The sequence below is a fragment of the Megalopta genalis genome, chromosome 4, assembly GCF_051020955.1.
Source record: "Megalopta genalis isolate 19385.01 chromosome 4, iyMegGena1_principal, whole genome shotgun sequence".
NCBI classification, from domain to species: domain Eukaryota; kingdom Metazoa; phylum Arthropoda; class Insecta; order Hymenoptera; family Halictidae; genus Megalopta; species Megalopta genalis.
The window spans coordinates 7,191,725-7,217,724 of record NC_135016.1 but is presented as its reverse complement, the minus strand read 5'-3'; the positions used below and the strand labels follow the sequence as shown (position 1 = coordinate 7,217,724).

At 43.4% G+C, this 26,000-nt stretch overlaps 1 protein-coding gene across 2 annotated transcripts in view; it reads left to right on the top strand.

Annotated features, from left to right (window-relative positions):
- The window catches only part of LOC117223695 (uncharacterized), a 32,904-nt gene extending 7,315 nt beyond the window's left edge, over positions 1–25,589 (top strand). The window contains exons 2-14 of one of the 2 annotated variants that reach the window (XM_033476113.2): positions 8,149–8,291; positions 9,676–9,779; positions 12,764–12,862; positions 14,029–14,127; positions 15,365–15,571; positions 19,075–19,272; positions 20,083–20,181; positions 20,261–20,368; positions 20,467–20,565; positions 21,737–21,832; positions 21,993–22,218; positions 23,223–23,351; positions 24,388–25,589. In XM_033476113.2, coding sequence (XP_033332004.1) covers positions 8,198–8,291; positions 9,676–9,779; positions 12,764–12,862; positions 14,029–14,127; positions 15,365–15,571; positions 19,075–19,272; positions 20,083–20,181; positions 20,261–20,368; positions 20,467–20,565; positions 21,737–21,832; positions 21,993–22,218; positions 23,223–23,351; positions 24,388–24,473 — 1,644 coding nt within the window. In that variant the 5' untranslated portion in view covers positions 8,149–8,197 and the 3' untranslated portion in view covers positions 24,474–25,589. Of the gene's footprint in view, positions 1–8,148; positions 8,292–9,675; positions 9,780–12,763; positions 12,863–14,028; positions 14,128–15,364; positions 15,572–19,074; positions 19,273–20,082; positions 20,182–20,260; positions 20,369–20,466; positions 20,566–21,736; positions 21,833–21,992; positions 22,219–23,210; positions 23,352–24,387 lie in introns of both variants that reach the window. The other variant, XM_033476112.2, reaches the window with a different exon arrangement.
- Positions 25,590–26,000: the final 411 nt, after the last annotated feature.

Below are 26,000 nucleotides of genomic sequence, written 5' to 3'. Positions count from 1 at the left end.
AAAAATGATTATTCACCTGTACATTTAAATAAATTAAATTAAATCAAATTACATTGAACTAAATTAAATTCTTAAATTAACTCTTAAATTAAATTAAATTGCTTTGAATTAAATTCAATTAACTTACATTGAATTAAATTCAATTAAATTCAACTAAATTAAATTCCATTAAATTCGACTAAATGAAATTAAATAAGTAATTGAAATATAACTGCTTCCATGCATGAAAATATGACAAGAACCTCGCGTAATGAGAAATTTAACTCATTACTTTCGTAACGAGGAATTAGAACGATTAGTTTCGATCCTAATTTCATACATTCGTCTTTGAAACGCTGTATCTAACCACAGTTATACGAAGCTGTTTAAATCCTGGATTTCGAAATTCCACCGAGCTGTCGATACCTAGAAAAAATGATTTCGTTAAAATACGGAAGCTGAAAAATTGAATTCTGGCCAGAAATTATTGTTTCCCGGAGCGCTGCGCGACGCCTCTATTCCTGACACAAAAGCCGCCGGGAATTGTGTGCTCGTCCCTCGGACGGAGGCGGCGCCGTTGGGCGATCATTCTTCATCCCCCGGCCGTGCTTGTGCAACCGGGTGTCCACCATTTTTCTCGCGCGAGCCGTTCCACCGGTGTCGGCGACGACAGAAAGGAAGGCAAACAGAGGACGGTTACCGCTAATTACTCGACTTCTCGCCGCGGAATCGCGCGGTGAACGCTCGCCCCTCTATTTACAGAGCTCCATTGATCCGCCGGAGGAACCGCGGGACCCGCAACCGGCTGATGAAACGCTGCACGAACGTTTCGCCAATTCGTATTTTTGCATTCCGGAACGGACCGTGTCGCGCCGCGCCGATTCTGAGATCGTTCGAACCGGTGGATCGACGATTAATTTAGCCGGGAAGCTGATGATAGTTCGTTCAATCGCTGATGTAACGTCGCCGCGGCGCGAATTTGGCCCGGCGGATCGATCCGGAGTCGACGGAATTAATTGGCGAATGTCAACGGTACGGTTCGACGAATCGCGGACACGCGACACTCATTTTCGCGAGGCTCGTGCTCGTCGCGCGAGTCAATTAAGCCTGCCACTTACCGCGCGGTCGACACGCCGCGGAAAATTGATTTCGGAGCCGTATGGGGATCCCGGGGACCGGTGACGCGTGAAGTAGAAACAGCTGCGGAAGGCCAGACAGGCCAGGAAATTGCGGACAGCATGGGACGCGACATTGGAAGCGTGATTTTGTCAAATTAATCAACGCGCTGATCGCCGCGGCGAACTTCGCCGGGACAGTTTTTGGCCGCGCGCGTGCCGCTTCGAGCGGAATCGGACGGCGGCGCTGGTCGGGCTACCTAGAAAATTGTGGCCAGCTCGACGAGTAACTTGATAACCTCGTTTTGTCGAATTGGTCAGCGAGCCAACGATTGCACGGTTTTGAACGTGCTTGTTCCCATGCGTGGTGGGTTAAGTAGAAACAGACGCGTGTGGTCAGACGATCCAGGGAATTGTAAACGGAGAATTATCGTACGCTTCGCTTTGTCGGACGAATCAACGAGTTAACGATAGGGTGTTTCTAAATAATTCTGTTCTCACACGTGGTAGATAAGTAGAAACAGACGGGAATGGTCAGACAAATTACTAAAATTTAGAAGGTTTCAAGAGTAACTTGGTCGCCACATTTTGTCGAATTAATCAACGACTTAACAGTGAGATATTTGTGAACATTTTTTATCACATGCCTGGTGCGTTTAGTAGAAGCAGACGTACGTAGTCAGACATTCTAGGCAGATTGTATAATTCTAGGAAATTGTAGGCAGTTCAAAGACTACCTTGGACACCATGACTTGTCGAATTAATCAACGAGCCAACGACAAGTTAATTAACATTTTTGCTGTGATGCGTGGTACACTAAGTATAAAAAGACACCAACGGTCAGACAGTCTAAGAAATTGTATGCAAAGAATATACTGGACACCTCTTTTTGTCGAATTGATCGGCGAGCTAACGATGGAATAATTATTATTGTTTTTCTAACTTTAAGTAGAAACAGACGTTAATGATCAGATGGTTCAGGAGGCCAATCTGCGAAATATATCAAACACCTGACTGTCGATCCAATTATCAAGTCAGCGATGGAATTATGTTCCTACAAGAGCGACTCGCAGCGGAAACAGTGATCAATGGTCGGACAAGCTTCGAAATTGTGATTCATCCAAAGAACATTATTTGGAGATGTCTGTGTGAAACATTTTTGTTCCGACGAGCGAAGTAGAAACAGTCGCGAATGGTCAGGCAGCGCGGGAAATCGCGAATAATTTCGGGAATGTATCGAACGCTTGATTTTGTTGAATTAACTAGTAAATTAGCTATGAAAGATTAAAGCTGTTTAAAGCATTAGAGCGGTTCGATTCTAAAGTATGATTATTCGAAATGAAATACGTCGACGCTGCGTTATAACTTCGCGATACAGCCAGAACGTGACATTCTAAATTTTGGAACGTATTCAAACAGATTGCTAGGATTATCATGGAAACGTATCGGTACAGATTTCATTTGTAACGTGTTCCCGTGCCCTATGATAAACGAAATTTAGTTCCGACGCCGGTGTTTATACACGATATTCGCCCCGGCCGGTTTATTTATTCTCTTTGAGCTTTTAGCCACGGATGATCCGGCGCGATTATGCCACGCCACGCGCAGCAATCCGAGGCCTTAATGGGGCGGATCAACCGGGCTAGTTGAAAAATTGCGTCGATTGGGCGGATTAGCCTGTCGATACGAAATGTTCCCGACGTTCCATTTCAGTTATTTGTAGGTCAATCGAAGATTCAGCCAGGTTCGCTCTGATTCACGTCCGATGTGCAAGAATAATCGCGTGTCCGACTGTTATCGAAATAGAATTGCTGAGTGACTTATTACAAAGCTCGCCGACATAAATTTCTCCCGGGTCAGACGCAATTATAAATCAGACCGGCAGCTGTCTCTGCGTACCCCTTCGCCCCGTAGACCGAATGACTCAGCAAACGTGACTGACGATCGCGAAAATACCGAAATGTTTCTTGCGACTCTTTGATGTCCGAGACCGTGCCCGGTTCATTCGATTCAGAAACCCACTTCAAATAATTAAAGCAGTGTATCAAAAGACGACCGAAAGCATCCACCAATTTGTGCCGATCTCGCACGGTCCGACGAAAACGGTGAATTCGACTACGATTCCACACACTCCAGGAAACCCGAAGGACTTTTACGTTCCGCTAAAACGAAGCGGCGACCGTCTACCTTAATTAGCCGACAGCAAAGCACCAGAATTTCCGTGTGGCAAGTTTGTACGGCGGTAAACTGACTCGATACATTCTGCTCGGATTGCACGATCGTATCAGCAGGATATAGCGGCAGTGTTCCACTGAATTTGGACAATGCCAGCTGTAAATGTAATCAATGGTCGCAATGGGGGCACCGTCGCGACCAACGTTTACCAGAATTCCATTGGGCCGTGGTTCCGGGCACCGACCGTGTCTCAGGTCAGGAATTCCCGCCGTGGAACGATTACACCTTTATGGGGGAGCGCTAAATAACGTTAACGAGCGGATCCTGAAAACTCGGAGGAGCCTTCGCAGCGCCTCCGATGTTTCAGAAAGAAGTTTCCGTTCTCCGCGCGAAGGGAGAAGTTCGCCGGAACGATAATGGGAGACCGTTGCGAGGCGATCCGCGAATTCCCGCCGATTGCCGTGAGCCATACCTTTTTTCCTCGTCGCTGGAATTGCAAATGGCCGCCGTTGAACCGAATTGTAAAAATATTGCGCGAGCTGGAAACCGAGAATGGTCCTTATCAGAACTTACCAAGCTCGGCGAATTCCGTCGGCGATGCTATTTAATTTGTCGCTCGTTTTCATTGTTTGTTCGGTCGTGCCATAGTTCGTGCTGCAAATGTATTTATGCTCTTCGTAGTATATTCTATGAACACGTAACATGCAGTACGAGCTCAGCAACAGTGGCTACAAACGATTAGATAAGAACTTCGTTCAGTTGGATAGATTAAGAGATAACAATGGAACGTCCAAGACTCGTGAATCGGAACAATGCGATTTTGTCGTCGCGATAATGCGAGACCACGTGTGTCATAAAACGTTTAGAAACAGATACGGATAACGAATTTTATCAAACACATTCTCCAGATATTGTTCCGCCGGATCGCCACCTGTTTCGGACAATGCAACGTGTTTTAGTCGGGAACAAATTTTTTTTAATATTAATGATAATATTACTTGTTATAGTTTCAAGATTTTATAGCTTTTTCGCAACCAATTGTTATACCCCCAATTTTATAGACTTTTTAATAAGCAACCATTCTTTCTATTTGGGACTTATTTTGCAAGGCTTATTTTGTTCTGGCTTATAGTGGAATCTGGATTTTAATGAAATTGACGCTTGTTTAATAAGAAATGTACTGCAACGATCATGAGAGTCAGCTGTTTTAGATGACACGTGAAACACTGACGATATGAATCAGATACCGAAAACATTAAGGAATCTCTGTTCATTTTTTCATTACTATCGAAACCTCTTTAAGTTAATTCCTGTTAATTTTATAAACAGTTATATTTCACAGTAACTTCGTATTAAATTTGTTAATTCTTGTTAATTAAATTTCATTCAATAAAATTATTAATTTCTTTCAATACAATTGATATTCCGTTCAACGTTTCGTTCAATTTCATTTCCTGCGAATAAATACCGAAATAACGAATTGTGCATTTTTGTCCAGAACTTTGTCATTTGCCCGTGCCGCGCGACGTAATAATAGAACGTTCCACGTCGAGACATTCGCAGAAATGAAAAAAACTTGTCCATTTTCGCGGGACGCATTCCTCCGCCGGCGTCGCTCCCTTTGAAAATAATCCGATACCCTTCTTTGAGACCGGCGAACGAATGCGAGCCGTGTTCAGCTCCAGGAATGTTTCATATTTATGCGTTCTCAAAGGGCCGGCCCTCTTTGCCGCGACGATACTTTCTCCGCCCCGGGAAAGAGGAAACACCAGGCATTATATTTTTTCGCGGATCCTACGCTCATTTAAATAATGTCTCCGGGAGACACCGGGACAACGGGCGGCGCATTCTTTCCCCAAGATTTACGCCCCTGCCTTTCCTAACGAGTCCTCTGGATCTACGTAGATTACGTCGGCGCATCGGGGATCACGAGTCTGAATCCCCGACTATCGGCTTGATAAACAGGCAACTCACCGAATGAACCAGTCCACAATTACTTGATTGGCCCCGCGTCTCGCGTGCATCCAATTCCGCGGCCAACGAGCAACAACGACCCGCCCGCCGATAAAATGTTCAATTCTACTTCAGCATCGACACGATCTCCTCCTTCCGACGAGCAGCCTCGTGAATATTCAGACCTTCTCTAAAACAAAATCCCAAATGAAATAAGTTCCGTTTTTCCCCCCCGGTTACGCGCGTTTTTCTTCGTTTTCCACCGCGGAGAAGCTCGTATTAGTGTGTCGAGGAATCAAATGTATGCACACCTTTCCGGTGAACTTTTTAAAGTGCACTTCTCGGCGGGGAGAATACGCTGCATAAAACAGCAACTCGAACGGATACAGCTTCGTTTCCTCGACTTCCATTTCCGTGGAAGATCTCCTGCGGTTTGCCCAGCAGTCGGTTTGCAGCAGTTGAACAGTTTCGTCCGGACGTAGCCTGTAAAAATATTTATTTATTAGCGTGAGTTCTACTTTATGGAAGAACGTTTCTCGTAATCGTCCGAGTTGCGCCACACGCTGGTTATACCACGATTTTAGGAACAATATATTACAATATATTTTATGAAAGTATTACATTGAAAGAAAATATGAAGAGAATCAAACGAATGCGGTATAATCGCAGTAATTTGCACGCTTTGCAAAGAGATTACTTTAGAGTTCTACTTTATGGAAGAACGTTTCTCGTAATCGTCCGAGTTGCGCCACACGCTGGTTATACCACGATTTTAGGAACAATATATTACAATATATTTTATGAAAGTATTACATTGAAAGAAAATATGAAGAGAATCAAACGAATGCGGTATAATCGCAGTAATTTGCACGCTTTGCAAAGAGATTACTTTAGAGTTCTACTTTATGGAAGAACGTTTCTCGTAATCGACCGAGTTGTGCCACACTGGTTATACCACGATTTTAGGAACACTATATGAGCCGTTTATTTTGAAAGTGGCATAAGTCACTTTACCGTAATGAAAAGTGGTGATTTTTTAATGTTTATACGAAATTATTTATACCGAGAAAAATGTCAGTATCCTGAGATAACAAATACAAGTAAATCTTCTCGAAAGTTAGCATCCATATTTTTAAACGTGTTAAAACGCAAACCCTTAAATATATCGACTTAAACACAAAGTGACTTATGCCACTTTCAAAATAAACGGCTCGTATTACAATATATTTTATGAAAGTTCAAACGAATGCTGTATAATCGCAGTAATTTGCACGCTTCGCAAAGAGATCGCAACAGCTGATCGGTTAATAATTACATCGGCATTCGTGCTCGAAGGATAAAATGTGAAATATCCTCATAAACAATGAACACCGGCAAAAACGGCGAAATATGGGTCGACTTATTTCCGCACCCGATTCATCAGAAATAATGTCATCGAAACCTGTGTCGCAACGATCGCGAGCTCTCCGCGTTCGAAATCGCGTCTCCCAAGAATAAAATATAAAGCATCAAGAAGCGAAGGTCGCGCGCGATGCAAAATTATTTTTGCATCATTCCGGGACATTGTTCCGACCCAGTAATTAACATTCGCCCTATCGAGCGTCGGCTCGGAGAACCTCGTTAGCCTCGGCATTCGTCGGCAAAGTGCTAATATTTTATCAGATGTTCTCTGGTGCGAGAAGCCGTCGTTCGGAAGGTGGAGAACGGTGTCGGAGAATGCAGTTCGGCTGCAGCTAGGACGCGCGCCGAAAGCGAGCCGTTCGGCCGGCTCGGCACGGCTGTCGGCAAGGTCGGGTTCGGCGCGGCTCTCGGAATCCGCAAATTGAAGCTCGAGATTTATGATGTAATCACGGTGTAATTCGCGGCGAAACGAAGCAGTATCCGGGCAAATTGCTCGGATCGGAAGTTAGCGTGTCTGTCAGGGCGGCGCGGCACGTGCGCCCGGTTAGCCGCAAGTGCCGGCTATAATTATTTCATTTGCGAGTCGCGAGGCGCCTCGCGACCGCGTCCTGGTTTCGAATCCGTACGGAGGCTCTGGGGTATTGTTAATTGTGCCCGGGTAATTTTCAGGCGGAACACGAATCGCACGGATTATGCATCGGGCCATTCCGGGGGGCCTGGCGAAGTGCGCGGGATTATCGAACGCCGGCCGGTTCGGCTCGCTCTCGAAATCACGGCCGGAGACCGATTCCTCGAGGCCGATGGCGAATTAATAAACAATAAATAATACAACGCCCGGACCGGCCCGAATAATGGCAATTAAATCCGGGAGCAACAATTCCGGTACACGCTCGTTCTCCGCCGGGTTTACGCATGGATAATTGCAGCCACGGAACGGATTAAAAAGCTCACGGAAACAAACGGCCGGAGGGGACAAGGGAGCGAGCGGGCTAGCGGGCTTTGTTCGCGGCCGAGGGCGGAAACTCGTGTTGCGGGTGGAACATCAATTCTTCGAAATATTTTAATTCGCCGGCGCTAGTTACGGGCTGCGTTTCCGCTGCGTTTTACTTTAAACCGGACGCCTCGAGTAAATCGTTAGAATTCGAATGATCTTAAAATATCACGCTAATTTCATAGTTTCTAGATATTCTTGTAATAATAAATGAAATTTCGAACGCAATTTTACATATGTCAAATGCCGAATAAAAAGTGTATGAAACAATATATCAATCTAATTCCATGTTGCCGTCTTTGTAACAAAAAGAAATCGTAGATTGATGAATCTTAAATTACTCGAGTATGTTAACTATGTATTTTACGCTTTGTATTGCTCATTAGTGATCGTTAGTAATATTTTCTGTGGCCCGAAACAACGCGGCTTCTTCCGATACGGTCAAGGGAGGCCAAAAAGTCGGACACCTCTGATTTAAAGCGTAAAGTTATTCGACCACGAAGCTATGCGTCTGGTGAACGATCGAATTTTCAGGTCCGGTAAATAGATGCGGAACATGCGGGCCCGGTGAACTTGAGGAAAGATGGTGGACAAAGGGGAACTGGAGAAGCCACCGTCGCCGGTGAACATCAACGAGGCGATCGAAGCGAAGGTGTTGACTCGGAAGACTGCCAGAAGTGAGTAACAGCCGAAGACAATACCCTCACGGGCATTATGTTCCTCCTTTTGCAAGCCGATCGGGAGCGATCCCAAACAAGCGAGCGAACAGTCGAGAGGTTTTTACAGCTTTTCCAACTTTTTCAACTTCCGCCGCATCGATCCGGAACGTTCATTCTAGTCGAACGTTCGCTTCGGTGAAGTCGACGGGCAGCGCGAAGAGTTCGACGAGCGGGGATTCTGTACGCGCTAGAAGAGAATCTCCGTCCATTACGTGGGCGCATGGGAAAATAGAGAAATCTCGGCAGCGCAGGCAGATTTCCCGATGGAACGGGTCTTTGGAAAAATACCGGGCCGGGAAGCTCCGAACTTCGTTCTGTTTCGATGATTTTCCGTTCGGCGGTGCGCCCAATGCAAACATCGTTTTTATCGGGACACGGGAAATATAAAGACGCGAAATACCGTTTACAATTGCTACGAAGATACGCTCTGAAGGAAAATATTGGTACAGTGGAACCTTACGTTATCCGGTCTGAGCGGCGCGACATAAATGTTCAGAAGAGTTAGTTAAAGTGGCACATGTCGTTTTTATCGATTTTGTACAGAAATTCCTGCTATTAGGTCATTCGGTATGAAATGCAGAGATTTTATGGGAAAATTGTAAAGTATGCATTGCATGTTTAATGGCCTAATACGTGTAAATTGATTTAAATTGATCTCGTAGCATGGGAAATATATTTGGAAAATAAATAATTCTGGTATTCGAGCACCAAATAATCAAGATTCTACTGTACTTTCAAATTATTTAATGCTTCCACTGTTTCACATTTGAATTACATGCATTTTTTTACTATAGATGCTCATATGTTTTATTATAAATCCTCATATTTATTGTAAATCAACCCTTTGCACTCGGAGAGTTTTAGAAGATTTCTAATCCTCCACGATCTTCATTCTCTTTTTGCATATAGATTTTAAAGCATACTCGTGAATTCTTAACAATTTAATAAATAAAAGCAATAACATAAAATTGTCCAAGATTTTACAATACGGTGCATTTTATTGGCGCATTAGAGTCACCGTTCGAGTGCAAAGGGTTAACCCCTTGCCGTACCTCGACGAGTCTGCCTCGCGATGAAGATTTCAAGCGATAACGTGTCACGTGCGATTACTATTCCGTTGTTTTGTACGAAATTCTGTTCTCAATGATCAATGTTTAATCGATCATGTAAATTCAGGCACAGTATAAATATGAATTATTTGTTTTGTTTCCATGAAATTACTGCGATCGCAAATTGTGAAAATAATGGTACGACAAGGGGTTAATCCAGTCGATTAAATCGCGAGATGGAATAGGATATCGCTGGACTATCGGTTTCCATTCAATGCTTTCTTCTTTGACAGTACTTAAAAATGGGCTGCTGCTGTACGAGGCTGTGATCAAGAACGAGGCGGATACGGTTCGCAAGGTGCTGAAAGAGACGGTGGACGTCGACTCGAGGAACAACGTAAGTTGCAAAAAAACTGCCCGAAACTACAGCGACAGCTTCGATGAACTTTCGCAACTTTACCCTTGCACGGTGTGCCGTCAGACAATCGATTGCACGGCGGACTCAGGGTCCGATCGAACCCATACAACGAACTCATTGTGACGATTTTCGGTAATACTTCGGAGACTCCTAGTTCTCCTCACCGGCGAGCACATTTTTTTATGAACTAAGACAACTCGTTTCTCATCGATTTGCCGAGTTTCCTCTTGGCAACAACCACCGTTCTCTGGAAACCACAATATCGATGCGGAAGTCGACTTCTCTTGATTACGATTTCACAACGAAATTCGAATTCACAACGATTTCTAACGATGCTTTACACCCACCGCATGCATGCGTCTTTCACTAATCGCTGAAACTAATTGTTTAAAAACCGAAAATTCGATTTTCTAAGTATTCTAATCTTAGAAGAATTATTTAGATAGATGAAATTCGTGATACAGCCAATTTTTAGCAAATTTTGTAAATGCAATCGTCTCTAACGTGAACTTTTAAATGACTTATAACAATAAATAATTTATAGTAACTAATACATAATAATTAATACAGTAGTATTAAATTTCTTTCATGGAATATGACATTTATGAAAGTATTTCGAATATTAAATTTTTTATTATGCACAATTATTGTGGCTAAGTATACAAAGAGAGTAACTAAAACACAATATTCTAGAAGGGAGCACAGTAACTGAAGCAGAGTAACTAATTTTTGTAAACCATAGGCACACAGTAACTGGCCCTAACATTTTCTCTTCTTTCTCCTAATATCCAAAGGAGATTTGATGCTTGTGTCATGGGGAAAATTCCATGGACAAAAGAAACTTCAAAATTTCTCTTAAAGTCCATGAGAAATATCATCTAAAGTTGCGTTTAGTAGCGGTAAATTCATGAAGGCTGCTAACAGGGCCCAGTAATTGGCTCCTCTATCCTACCGAAAGAACAGTGATAAAGTTGCAAAGAACATGAACGAACGCGGCGTCGCGGCAGCTTGAAAAGACGCGTGTGTACGGCGAACCTTGGTTTACTGCTGTGCGGTTGAAACACGCGAGACGCCTGGCTACGTTCGGCTGTTCAACACGAGACCGCCCGGTGAGGATTAAAACTGCGGAAAACCGGTTCCGACTTGGGAATAGAATCTTTCACTTGACGCCACTTCGTTAACGCGCGTTACACGCTCCGGAGCGCGAGATAACGTTGCGGCGACGCGGTCGCGCGATGGAAATAGCGGGACGTTTCACTCGACGTCACGAAGGCTAAATCGTTCGGCATTGTGCTTTTAACAGGACCTTTGTCGGGCTGAAAGCGGAACGGGAAATGTACATTCAGCTGCGCGGAACTCCGCCGTAAACTCTCGAACGCGTATCTCCGGGCTGATAAAGGCGGGGGTATTCTACTTGGGAATTTCATCGGCGCTGATAAAACTCTACGTGGCTGCGCCCAAACGCGCGCCTTCGGGCTGCCGAACGTTCTGCCGCACGACGTTCTACAGGGTGTCCCAAAAATGTTCCTCAGGTCATTTGAAGCAACTTTTTCCTTTACAAAAATGTTCTCCGAGGCACCGTTAACGAGCTATTAACGAAAAACAGTGACCAATGAGAGGCGAGCTCGGCTGGCGCGAGGCGACCGAGCCAACGAGCGGAACTGGGCTTCGTGCGCTGGTTGGCTGGGCCGCCTCGCGTCGGCCGTACTCGATTCTTATTGGTCTCTGTTTTTTCGTTAATAACTCGTTAACGGTGCCTCGGAGGAAATTTTTGTAAAGGAAAAAGTTGCTTCAAATGATCCGAGGAACCCGCCATTTCCGGATTACGAGACATTTTTGGGACACCCTGTATTCGCGGCGTTACACGAGTCGGTGCGTCGCGGCGCTTCATCGTCCTGAAACCACCGTCTGATCGTGCACGGAACGTTCTACTTGCGCCGGAGCTACGAACTCTTTTTGTAATCTACGTTCTACGCAATCCGCGGAGCCATTGTACGACGTACAATTCCGGCACGGGCTGTATCATTTGTCTGACGAAACACGGGATATTCCACTTACAGTCTCATTACGCCCGAGAAACTTTCAATGCCTTGTTTAACCTCATCCTTCGTCTGACTACGGCTAGAATATTCCACTTGCCGGCTCGCTGCGGCCGTTAACAGCCTTCTAATTTTTCCTCCGGAAGCTACTTTGTCCGACTAAACACGGGATGTTCCACTCGCGGCTGCTGAAAGTTTAACGTCTTTTAGAACGCGTTGCCTCCGGTAGGCGCAGTCCGGCCATAATTCTTCCTGTGTCCGGCCACAAACGGAATACGGTAGAGGATTGTCAGTTACCCGCGCCGTAGCCAATTACTGTGCCTTCAGATTATTTTCAAAACGTACATTTCTCCGAATAAGATATTAAATTTGTTTATGCTAATTCAATCACACGGTGGAACCTTCCGTATACGAAATAATAAGGACACAAAATTCGGATAATAGGATAAACACTTTACTGAACTTCATTCCATCGGACAGAAACTTCGATGTTTAACGGAAAAGGGATTTCGTTTCCTTGAACAGAAACATATCGTTAACAAAGAGAGACCTCGAAGAAACTTTGAAATTTACCTTGAAGTTCCGAAGAAATCTCAATTAAATTGCTGAAGTTGTTAATATTGAAAACTCTTGGAGCAGCAAGACACAGTAATTGGCTCCTCCGCCCTAATTCGCTCGGAACGTCGCGAATCTTCGTCCCGATTATGCTAACGAAGTCACTCGTTAATCAAGCACTCGGTAGATCACTGTAATGCGAAATATTGTTGCTCGTTGACCAAAGCACGGGAAACGAAAACGCGACGCTGGCCCTCGGGCACTCTGCATTTTAAACCCCCGAGTACCGCCCATAAATACGCTCGTCCCGACCCGACCCATTATTTTATGCCGGGCGATGTTCGCTGGTAACCGTGAATGATTGTTCAGTATGGCCGGGCGCCGATCCATTGGGCCGCGTCCTGGGGAAACACGGAGATCATCGAAATGTTGATACAGGCGAAATGCGACATCGAGGCCAGAGACAAGGTAATATTTCACTGATTTATTTTCAATAAAACCGCTCGCACGGAACTCCATTCGCCGGGCGCACAAAAGAGATAACTCATTGCCGGCGCATTACCGAACACGATACCCGACAAATGTTTCGACAATTCCCGTTTTACGGGAACAAAGACCCTGTCCCGTTGTTTTGCGACAGCTACCTGACTGGAATTCTTCGTGCGACAACACGTTCCGTTTTATCAAACTACGATCCGGGACGTATAAGACAGTTTTGTCTATCGCTGAATTCAATTGTTCCGAACCCCTTGGCACGGCGAACTAGATGTTTTATGTGTTCGTTTGTTATCATTCCTCGACTTGTGACTACTGGACTGCGGACTTTATGTGTAATGGATCTATATGGATATATATCCATATAGATGCATATATATTACGTAGATACGTAATTATTAATAATACATATTATTGTTTACCATAAATACATGATTGTTATGAATAATTATGTATTTATGATAAAATTGGATAGGTGAAATTTTTATGCAACGAAAATATTAAAGCAATTTAAGGGCATTTATGTATTATTTTCAGCTCGCTGAAATTAGTAAAGAAAGAAATTTCTAAACAATTGTTCGATACAACTGACAAAGATAATTATTATTTTGCATAAAGATCCGCAGTTTATTCATAACAGAAGATTCAATTTCTTTAGACGTTTCGATTTAGACGAAATGATTCATATTTAATAGATCGTGTATGAGAAATCTTTTGAATATAAGTCCAAGAACGTAGTCAAAAGTAGAATAAGCAGTGAATTGGTCAGACTGAAAGGTGCCTCTATAACCCTGCTACGAAGTTCATAAAAATAGACCTGACTAAAAAGCTAGCTCATATCTTTGGAACCTGCATCATAATACAACACTATTAAACTTCTTATATGCAAGGATATATCAATTAATATCTACATAATAAACTTCGAACTATCACGTTAAAAAGCGAAGCACGGTCGATCGAATTAAAGTTTGAAACGACGCCGGATCGACGGTAACTACGAATCTTTAGTGCAACTGCTTCCGAGAAGTAACTTCGGTCCCGTAAGACCGGGCTCCCGAAGAATGCTAATATCGAGATCTCGCAGACAGTGTGCACGAATTAAGCGGATCGTAATTAAATTCTGTCCGTAATATTTGAAGTCTGGTATGCGGCCGTTGCACATGGCGGCCAAGTACGGGCACCGAGACGCCGTGAAGATGTTAATCAACGCCGGAGCGAATGTGTCTGCTGTCAACAAGGTATTCCCCTTAATTGCGTCACCAAATATTCATCACTTTATACCTATTCTCAACATGTCGCACCGAGGAGAAACGGAGATCGCTGATCGAGCCTCGCCGCGTTGCGGGAGAATCTCGAGGACCTTGGCGGTAAGGAGGAATCGAAGTCTATCGCAGAACAAACGCGGGGGGGGGGGGGAATCATAGACCCGAGTCACGAGCTTTACTTGGGATCCTCTGACGTGATAAAGGCGAGCTGGGAACGTGCCCTCATCTCGGGAGCACATTTCTTTCGCCGGAATCGCGGCTCGGCGAAATTTCCCAGAGAGCACGGTCTCTCGAGAACGACCGCGTTCAAAAATTTCGCTAACGGCGCGGGAACTTCTGCAATTAACAGTTTGGCTGCCGCGGGAACGGTTCTCGCAATAATCGAAAATTTCACGAAATTGATGGCTTTTTACTTAACCCTTGGACATCGGCACGTTTGCACAATTATTCGCTGAGATTTGGAAATGAATTTTTACTTCAATCGGTCGCATCTTTCCGATCGTATTAGGATCCGCAAAACGTGAGAATCTTTAAGAAGTAATTGCAAAGTAAATGAAATAATTTAACTCTTCAATTTTGAAGTTTAAGAATTGAAAATTGACAAATTACTTATTCAACATTCTTACATTTTATCGAAATGATCGAGGAAATGTTTTAACGCCACCATAAGTTACAATGAAAATGAGAAATGGTCGAAATAAATACAATCGCCGACAAATTTGATCAAAATTAAATTGAGAAATTAAGATGTATGATATCGATTACTTTATCAACATTCTTACATTTTGTCGAAATAATCGAGGAAATGTTTTAACACCACCATAAATTACAATGAAAATGAGAAATGGTCGAAATAAATACAATCGCCGACAAATTTGATCAAAATTAAATTGAAAAATTAAGATGTATGATATCAGTTACTTTTTCAACATTCTTACATAAATTACAATGAAAATGAGAAATGGTCGAAATAAATACAATCGCCGACAAATTTGATCAAAATTAAATTGAAAAATTAGGATGTATGATATCAGTTACTTTTTCAACATTCTCACGTTTTAGAAAGATGTAATGGATCATTGTAAAAATTAATTTTCAAATCTGAGTGAAAAAAGTGCCAGAGATTGATAAAAAGACCAGCGATCCCCGTTGATCCCGAGACGATCTTCTTGAAGATCTAGGATTCGTAACGCAAGTGTGTTTGCCGTAGGAACAATACACGCTTTTAATGTACGCCGCCCAGGGCACCAACATGGACGTCGTGGAATATCTCGCGGAGACTGTGGAGTCTTTGAACGGGGATGCAACCGATTGTACTGGCTCGACTGCACTTCACCATGCAGCCAGCGCCGGTCATCCGACTGTGATCACAGCGCTCTCGAAAATATCCAGTATCGAGTTGAACGCCACCGACAAGGTAAAGGGACGTCCATGAAAGTCCGCCTCAAACCGTTTCATTTCATATTGCATGTGCATTGGTCGTACTGCAGTTTCCCATTCATGAATTCGTATTTATGCTAAGTAGAAACAGCACGCAATGAACAGACGCCACAGTGGTAGATCCCGCCACAATTCCGACCGAAAGTCATATTTTGCGATCTAAGATAGATCGTTTTAAAGGATTACAAGTAGCATGACTCTGAAATGATAATGATCTAATCTATTTTAGCGTTAGATGTTGAGCGGTAAAATGCAATTGCTGTAGATAATATGATAATGATAACTTGAATATTTTAGACAGGTATTAATCTAAATGAGTGATAGCAAATTCCACACGTCTAATTGGAATATATATAATTATAAAAAATATAAGGCTTCGTTCATATAAATTGGATGGGGTAATCATCCAAAATTAACACTTTTTATAATATGAATAGTTCCTTCAAAAGCTTATATTAGGACAATAATTTATACCGGAGAATAATCTAGAAATAATTCAGAATTAATACAAATAAATCTAAAATTAATCAAAAATGTCATCGATAATTAATATTAATTGTTGCAGATAATTTACTTATTGAATTTGTGATATTTCAACTTGGATACAAATTACCTAATTCCTAAAATGTTGAATTTTTAAATAACTCGTTAAAAACTCGTAATAAATAAATGTCAAACTCCTTCAAAATCGGAACAAAGATCTCATTGTTACTTTTACGAACAAATATAAAACAGCAGCTTTTATTACTTCCTAAATAAACTGCAATCTCGCGACGGGACCTACGATCGAGTACGATTTCTCGCGCAGCGGAGCTCCGATATAATCGTCTGGGAACTAATTTTCCCCCGCTGAATATACCCGGGCAACGAAAACAAATTGCGAGAGAAAAATGCCGACTATTTGTACCGGCGGAGAGCATTTTCTACGCGCGCGCCTAAGCTCGCTTACGCCGTCGAGGGATGGCCGGCGATAATGTCGCAGAGACCGTTTCAAAGGATTTACAATTTCCGGGTGGGCGGGGGGGAAGGGCGTAGCCGCGCGACATAAATTCCGCCAAATTGCATGCACGTAGCACGCTGCCCGCTCTTTTTATTTTAACGCTCGCGTATTCTTTTCGCCCGGGAAAAGCCGGCTGCACTTTATTCATGAAGGAGCCGCTCCGTCGGGCTAAGCATTCATCTACAATCCCGGATCAACTTTCCCTGACGCAGCTACTGTCGGGACCACGACAACGCAGCCAGTGTACTCGCGGCACAGACAAACTCGACGGCTTAAGATGATACGGTTGATTCGACCCTGCGAAACAGTGAAACTCGACGATCGAGCATTCGAAACGGGAGCTAGGACTCGACGATGACTGGTCCGGGGAATTCTCGCGTTCAAATGTTTTAGGTACTCGAGGCCAACGGACAGCAGTTCTTTGAGAAATTTTAAAGTTCTTAAACGGAGGTTCGGTCTTTAACACGTTCCGTGCCGAGCTTTTTTTACTCGAATCTTCACACTTTGATATTTTACTAAAACTTGATGTATTACGTGCAATTATTAATTCTCGTACACATAACAACGTAACAAAAACTTATCAACGCCCATTCTTGCGGTGGAAATTGATTCTTCGGTTCTAAATTTCTTGTAAACAATTTGTTCAGTTCACTAAGTAAACATGCAAGCGTGTACCATCGATGGTACACGTGGCACGGAACGTGTTAAAAAATCGGCTCGTTTAAATCACTTCGTGCTTCACTTTCGACGACGCTTCAAGATTGCGCAATCCGAAGGAAGTTTAGAAATTAACTAAAAGTTACCGAAGTTATAGGCCTTTAACTGGCAGGTGCCGCAGCATAGAGTCGTTTCATCGCGCGAAACTTTAAACGCGCTATTCTCGAAACGTTTTTCTATCTGGTGGGACAAACATCTGGAAAAATAATTGATCGATCTAAGTGAATTTCGTTTCGGGTTAAAGAATATTCTTTCGCGCAGGCAGCGAACCCTTGATATCCCAAGTTTTTCCAAATTTACTAATTTACAAGGAGGAGTTGTGACAAATTGATAAAAAATAGCGATGCTCGACTTTAAATGCCAGAAAATATTTAAAAAGAAAGGATTATTTTATATACTTTCATGTCGGTTCACTGAAATAAAATATTTGCCGCGGGTAACAGATATGATGAATCGAATCGAATGAATTGAATAAATAACTCATAGATGTATCTTTACAATCTGAATAATCGTCAAATAAAAAATTAGTTTCCCGACATTTTAAAAAGAAAGGATTATTTTATATACTTTCACGTGGATTCACTGAAATAAAATATTTGCTGCGGGTAACAGATATGATGATTTGAATTGAATAAATAACTCATAGATATGTCTTTACAATCTGAATAAAATCGTCAAATAAAAAATTAGTCTCCCGACATTTTGAAGCGTTCCGTAAACCTGGTGTTAAGGACTTATCAAGCGTGAAATCAACTTGTAAAGAGAAGGTCGGCGACTTAAAACGTTAAATAGACGAGATGCTCTCTTTTCCTATCTATCCCTCCCCTCTCTCTCTCTCTCTCTCTCTCTCTCTCTCACTCTCTGCATCACTCTGGAAGACCTTTTTCTCGCGTACAACCGGAAAGTAATTTCGCACAGTTATTGAGGCAGGATAGCAGCCGCGGGCCCGGGTACATTAATCTGTTTCTAATTGCCGCGAACATGCAAATACAGCCGCGGCTCGGTGGATGTAAAGGGAAGAAACTTCAATTTATGCGGAAACTGGTCCAGGCTGCTTCCTCCCGATTCGGATACCGGTGAAACTAGGTCTCCGGCATTAGCTATATTGCCTTCTTATCGCGAAGACAAGTGAAATCCCCGAAGGAGAGAGCCGCGCGAATCCAACTGCAGCCCTCCCAGGGAATTTTATGGAACTGGCGCCGTTACGACGCTTCCGGCTCTCCAGCAGCAGTCACGGGATATTTGCGACTTATCGATACATCGTGATCTCCTTTATCCAACGTGTGAAATCAGTTAGATTGTAATTATTCGTTCTCGGAAATAAGTTTAACGCAATTAATTGTAAGGAAGAATCACCGTTTTTTGGAAACACTTGAAATATTAACGGTTCACTGCCTGCGTAAAAGTATATATTTTTATTATAAGTATATATTATATATATTTTTAATTAAAAAAAATTCACCTGAATCGACGAATTATTTTTCGAGATATTTCTCCCAACACAGTTCGTGAAATTGTGAATCTTCCTGTAACAAAATCGTACTCGTTTTCATAACTATATTATGCATGTCACGCGAAATTTGACACGACGATTAATTTGTTGCACGCTCGAAAGTACCATTTGCTTTTGTCGGAACCTTTTCAATCCCTGCTTTTGATCCATGGCGGACAAGATTTTTTGACGAATGGATGTTTCGGAGACCAGCTGACGGTTCTCTGACGATTCTCATCTAATGGTCTGCGAATTTGCCGATGATTTTCAGAAAGGACAGACGCCTCTGCACTATGCCTGTGCCAAGGGAAACCTGGCAGCCGTGGAGGTCCTGATAGGACTGAATGCGAACATGAACGCCCAGGATGTCGAAGGAAACACACCTCTCCACGTGGCTACCAGGACGAGACACACCGCCATCGCTCAATTACTGTTGAGGGCCGGAGCTGACACCGAGATCACGGATCAGGTAAGTCGACGCCTTTTCTCAACCCTTTGCAATAACGATCAGTTTTACAGCTACGTTGATTAGCACTTCTTCGTTGATAATCATTTCATTTACAGAGCGAAGTGTACTTTCATTTCTGAATTTTGATCGAGGACTCGAAATGAACTCGAGAACTTGAAAACTGTTTGTAAAAAAGAGCGATAACGACATTGTATTTATTATTACAGTTGAAACTACTATTAAATCGCGAAACAGAGAAGATATGTTCGTTGATCTTGCTGTTATTTATTCAAAAGGCTATAAAATTATGAGATTGGATCATTTTGATTTTAAATGTAAAGGATAAAATTGATTTATGTAAAGAACGCTTTATGCAAATTTCGCGCTTGCGAAATAGAATAAATAAACTAAAAATAAATAAAGAAAATAAAATAAAAAATAAATAAATTTACGTTCTTTCTAAATAAATATTACATCCACGAATGTAATCGTAAACGTCTTACGTTACAATCTGAAAACGTTATTCATGCACTCGCTTTCCATTCCTAGAGAATAATTATAAGATTTCGCTGGAACATCGGGGGCGGCTTTATGGAAATATCCGACAGTTTAATTGGCCGAAGTGAATAGCGGCCCGCCCTTTCCGATTCATTGTTTTTCAAACAGTTGAAGTCTTAGCAACAAAGTTAGCGGATTTCGAGGAAAGTTACTTTCGTCGGCCGAGCCAACGAATGAAAGTAGCTCGTGTCTAACCGGCGCACGTGCGCATCACGAATATAATGGGCGACTCATTAGCGCACCTAATGAGACAGTTTGAATTGTATTTGCCAGATGGGTTTCACTCCGTTGCACGTCGCCGCCAGTCAGGGCTGCAAGGGAATATTAGACTCGATGATTCAACACGGCGCGGCTCTGAACAAACAGTGCAAGGTATGCGGCGGGCGCGGCGCTCGCGAACGCGAATTAAGTAGGATCGAATAACGAACCGTCTTTGTCGATTAAATTCTAGTACGGTAACACGCCGCTGCATCTCGCCTGCCAGAACAACGTCGAACAACAGGTCGAGACGGTGCAGATATTAATCGGCAAAGGCGTCGACCTGAACTGCTTGAACTTGGTGCGTGTTCAATGGCTAATTAAACCGGCGTGGACCGCCGATTAAAACGGTCCACTCGTAACGGAGCGAAATTAATAGATTCCAGTTAACTGTTCCAGAGACTACAATCGCCTATCCACATCGCTGCCGAGATGGGTCATAAGGAGATATGCGAGCTGTTGCTCGCGGCAGGTGCGAATATCGAGCAGAGAGAACAGGTGAATCGCACACCCTCTCCCGTCGCTTCAGAAAACTCACCGGTCCCTTTTCCAGCCTCGTTCCGAATCCCCTCCCTTTGCATTATAACTAGACTGGGGATCCTTATGCAAATTCTCATTTACATTCGCCATTTTACAAGAACTGGAATGAAAGAAAACTCGCATTTTTGAAAAATTGCACAAGCCATAAATTCACGAAAATCTGGAATCGTAACAATCGGGGAGAAAATGTTGCGTAAAAATTTGGCAGCAATTGGTAACTTGATCATTATTTTAGAAAACATTTCTGATTATTGTGAAACGTTTTTTTTTACTAAAATTCAATATGATTAATGATGATATTTATGTGTATAATCTTGACATAAACTAGACACACTGATCTTAATAAATAATTTTGTGAGAAGTACTTCTTGGAAAAATATTCGTCGCGTACATTTTTATCGATCACCATCGATGTTAAAACGATGAGAGCAGCCACCTTAAAGTTGCAGATATAAAGTGTGTACATTTAAAGGATTTTATCACGCTTTCAACATGGACCAAGTCCGATAAAAAGTGTATGAAATATTTTCCCGAAGACTGTCTTCCACAAAAATGTCATAAAAATCGGTGTGCCGATTATTTCCTGCGAAAGTGCCTCTTGTAATTCCAACAATATTAAAATAAAAAAATGTGGAACCGATCGTTTTGTCCCGCACGGTAGCTTCAGTACGAACAATACTTCTACGATAATTACGTAAATTACGTTCGCGAATGAAAAGAAATCGTCCTTTCTTTCAAAAAGCATCAATTTCTCACCGGCTGTCTCAATTTTCTCAAAAGACCCGACAAAATCTTCGATAGAATGTTCTCGGCCGCGGCACCTAAGGGCCACCCTGCCGCTATCAGGGTGGTCCATGGCCAAAGGATCGAAAGAAGCCGGGTCCTAATCAAACACAGGTGTCGAGGGACAGTGTCCCGACTCGATCAAACGTAGCCAAAGTAGGCGTCTCTTTGTCCCGGATATGTCGAACCACGGTTCGACACGATCCCGTCTAGCTAACACGTCCCGGCCAAAGGTTCCGCGCAAAGTTAGCCATTGTGGGCGTTGCTCTCCGGCTGCGTCGCCCCCGCCGAGATTCGTACGTCGCCCGTAAATAACATTAAACCGAAGTTATCCGGATGTTCGCAGAGCGGCAGGACGCCGCTGTACATCGCGGCGAGGGGTAGCTTCACGGCCATCGTCGACATGATTATCAAAACCGCCAGGCTCGACTATCCCGCGCCGGTAGGTGGCCGAAACTGGCCGGTAATGGATCATTAAACTTGGAGCCAGACTCTCTGCTTCGGTGACGGTGACCGCAACCGATTATTCTCCATCGGACGGTGCACTTTACGAAGCAGAAAATAACCGTGTCGCGGATCGACGAGATCGGTTGCCATTTCAGGAAGCCTCCACATCCGAGAAAGAGATCCGCGATCTAACGCCGGCCAGGAGAAGATGGCGGGAGGGATCCAGAGGCGGCAGCATCTCCAGCAACAACTGCGGCTTCCCGGAGTCCGTTCTGTGGAAGCTGGCGTACAAACAGCTGGGCCCCGACGACTGGAAGAAGCTGGCGCTCCATTGGGCCTTCACGCAGGATCAGATCCTGGCGATCGAGCACCAGTACACTGGTAACCATGATTCTACCATTTCTGATCGGTAGACCGCGGATTTTATGCGTTTGTTGCAAATACCGATGAAAGAGAGACAACAGCGAAAATGTTAGAAACATTTCAGAGAGGATTGTTACGTTATTTTCTATCGATTGGAACTATTAAACGAAGAAATAGATTGTTACTCGATCCTTGTTTCGTACGATTAATCAACAAGATCTTTGTTTTGCATAGAGACCCGCAGTCTACTGGTCAATTTTGCCAGGAATCCTCCGACGTCCGCGACGTTTCTCTATGTAATCACGTGGCATCCATCAGTAACGTCACTCGTGATCAGTTGAACAAAGTTAGACCGTATATACCGTAGACATGGCTTCGCATAATTTCCCTGAAGCATAGATAAACCATCTACGAGGTGTCACGTGTGGCAAAGATGCACGAGCTATACTGTACAAGTATTATCTATGCAGTTGCAAAAGGACACACCGAAATTTCAACACGTGAAACAATTTACTCTCGAATTTAATATGCTGTTAATTTTTGCAAGAAATGAGTAAACAGATATGTGCAATATAAATTCTTTTTAAACTATCCAAGATAACAGATGTATGTGTATCTGTATTATATATCCGCGACTAGTGGTATAAATTGTCTTCTATTTGTTGAGAGAATATCATATATTTCTTATATATAAAAATAACTTTACTTCCAATTTTACTTTATGGTGTAAGGAAGAAAGTAGGGCAGCGTAGTCGACGCGACCAACTCGCAAACGCGAGAGGATCCCTGGCAACCCAGTTTCTGATCAGGAATCTCGTCGAGGTCAAAGGACACTCGAATATCCCACGTTATCGAGGTGCAAGGTTCGTAAAAATTACTGTGTAAATCGGTGCGCAAATTGGTGTTGTAAAGTCGCTGATGTAAAAAGGAAGCGGAGATATTCAAAGGCACTTTGCACCTCGATGATCCATCCTTAAACCGAGGACAGCCTCGTGAAAAGGACGATAAAGCTCCTCTTATAGGTCCCTCGAGCTACAAGGAGCACGGCTTCCGGATGCTGATGATCTGGGCGTCGGGATTGAGTCCTGAAATCCCCATAGGCAAGGAGCTGTGCGACGCTTTGATCGCGGTAGACAAGAAGGCTGCCGCTGGTATGTAATTTTGTCAGAAAAATATTACATCGCTAGACTGCGGACTCCGATCGTTCGCGACCCCGATATCCGACTTCCTATGGGATCTCTGTGACATTTTTTTGAAAAGATCGCGTGTCTCTAATTGGTAAATTTTCGCGCATAATAATCTCCTAACGGTCATGTCTCGTACGTTTTTTTTGTTCACAATAGTTTTTGTTCTCTCCTATTGTGCGATTGTTTACTTCCTTCTTCCGTTTGAGAGCGATTAATTTTTTAAAATCTGTGGAGTGTCAAGTAAATAACAATGAAGATCTCTGACATGTTTCCCTGCGCGGTTAGATCGTGTTAGCTCGACGATCCATGGTTTTCAAAAAATGAATCACTTTATTACGAATGTAATCGTCGAGTAAAATACGTCATGGATATTCATTTTTGTCAAATTGACACCCCGTAGTTTTCCAAAAATTAATCACTTCAGTATATTCGCAGCTATCAGGCTAATGAAACTCTTTATTTAGCCCCTTGCCGTATTTCTAGTAATAACTTATTGAGTATAGATGTTATTTTGTCCCCTAAAATTGGAATAAAATTCTAATTAACCTCTCGTCATCAATATTTAAACATTCAAGTAAAATTAGGCACACAATGAGCATCAATTTTCATCCCCTTCCAAGAAATCATTGCAATCGAAGAATTTCGAATCGCAGTAAAAAAAAATGGTATATCAAAGGGTTAATATAGAATCTTGCGAATCTCTTCAAAATCCGTCTATCAGAAATTTACTAAAACGACTATTATTTAATAATTCAGAACGAGATCATTTCTATTTCCTATATCACTATATCTACCTGTATTCCTAGATTTTGCTACCAAAAGAATCAAATTTTCTTTCAAATCAACAAATGTGAATAACAATACATTATTCATGAAATCTTCGTCGCGGGTGTGACTCGTAGCGGAAGGGGTTAACGAACGCAACAGAACGTCCGCAGTCCGGCAATAATCTCGAGATAACAAAGGAAAAAGTAGTAACTCCAGGCACCCGCGGTTGCAGAGTCCGTTCGCAAGCACATGGAGCAGGAGAAAGACGGCAAAACGAAGTCGCACAAGCAGCGTTGTCACAAATGTTCCATCGCCTAAATTCCATCGACCCCCGTGCTTTAATGAAAAAAACGAACGATAACCACGCGTCGCCGTCGACGGCGGCGATATCGCGTTTGCCACATATCTGTATAGTTGTCGATCTTTTTTACGGTGCGACCTGCTACACACGAAACGCGCGCAGCGGTGTCTATTGTGTAGTCGTCGAAATAGAAACCGGAGAATCAACGAAACGAGTCGCCGCGTCAACGAATCGCTCTCGAACCGTGTACACCCAACGATTCTACAGTCTCGAGGTTTCACGTAGATTAAAGCGAAACGGCGGAGGGGAGGAGGGGCGTTTGTAAATATTTTCGAGGAACGAGATTGCTCTCTGTCGGGTCTCCCGAAACATTGTACGCACGTATTTCGTCTTCGCGTCGATAGGACCGGCGCGAACGCGTGCGAGAAAAAGCGAACCGTCCCGCGATGTTTTATTCTATCGGATCGAGTGTGCTGCACTCGGGAGGATCGACTCTGCTCCATCGATTCTGGGCGTAGAACGCGTAGAACACGTGCATTGAAGTCATGGGGTGTGCGGGTATCTCATAGAGGTGGGCAGGTACCCGAATATTTCGTGGCTCGGGTCGGGGCCATTGTGTACGGGAAAATAAGTTACGCAAGGAGTGGGGGCTGGCGACGCATGCGCGGGAGTCCCCGGCGTGGCGCTGTCGCGCGAACGTCGTAATTCTGAACTACGATCAGAAAGAGGCCTTACGTCGCGTCGCGATCGCAGCTCAGAATTATAACGATCATCCGGTAGACGCGCCGCACCGCCTATGCGGGACTCCCGGCGCATGCGTCGACAATCTCACTCCTTGCGTAACTTATTTTCCTGTGAACGCTGGTCCCGATCCGACGCGAGACACGAAACGACGAGTTCCCGCACATCCCCAATTGGAGCACACGGGCTCAGCTTGCAGGGCTTTAGATGTGATAAAACGAGAAACCGTAGATTTATTTGGTACCGTGCGAAACGATTGCGCAATTCGAGGAAGACAATCTCTACATATCCAGGAAAAAAAGTGTACAACTCGATACAAAGCTGTAACCGAAGTATCCACTGAGAACTTTCGAGCGGACGAACGTTCCCAATAAACGCTGCAAATTGAACAATACCGACTGGCTTTATTATCGTGCCGCTGCTCGGAACAATTAGGCGATTGCCTTCTCTGCCGCGTCGTTCGTTCAACGAGTTATCACGAATTGCCGGCAAGAGTTGAAAACAATTTAGTTCGGAGGCGAGCGAACTTCGAGTGGATTTAAGAGGATGTGTAGATAATTAATTATTTGTCGAGATCGCAGGCTCGCCTCAATTGTTTCGAGCAGTGCCGCATCATCACTGAACTGTGGATCTTTATGCGTTCATGGCATGCGCAGATTTTTCAAATGTAAGAAAACGTATAAATTAACAAGGTCTACTGACAAGCGACATCTACATTATTTTACGATAAATAATCTTCCGACGAAGGTAACGTTCTCTTCGACACCATGTCTTGTAAAATGACGCGTGAAAAATCTGCATGG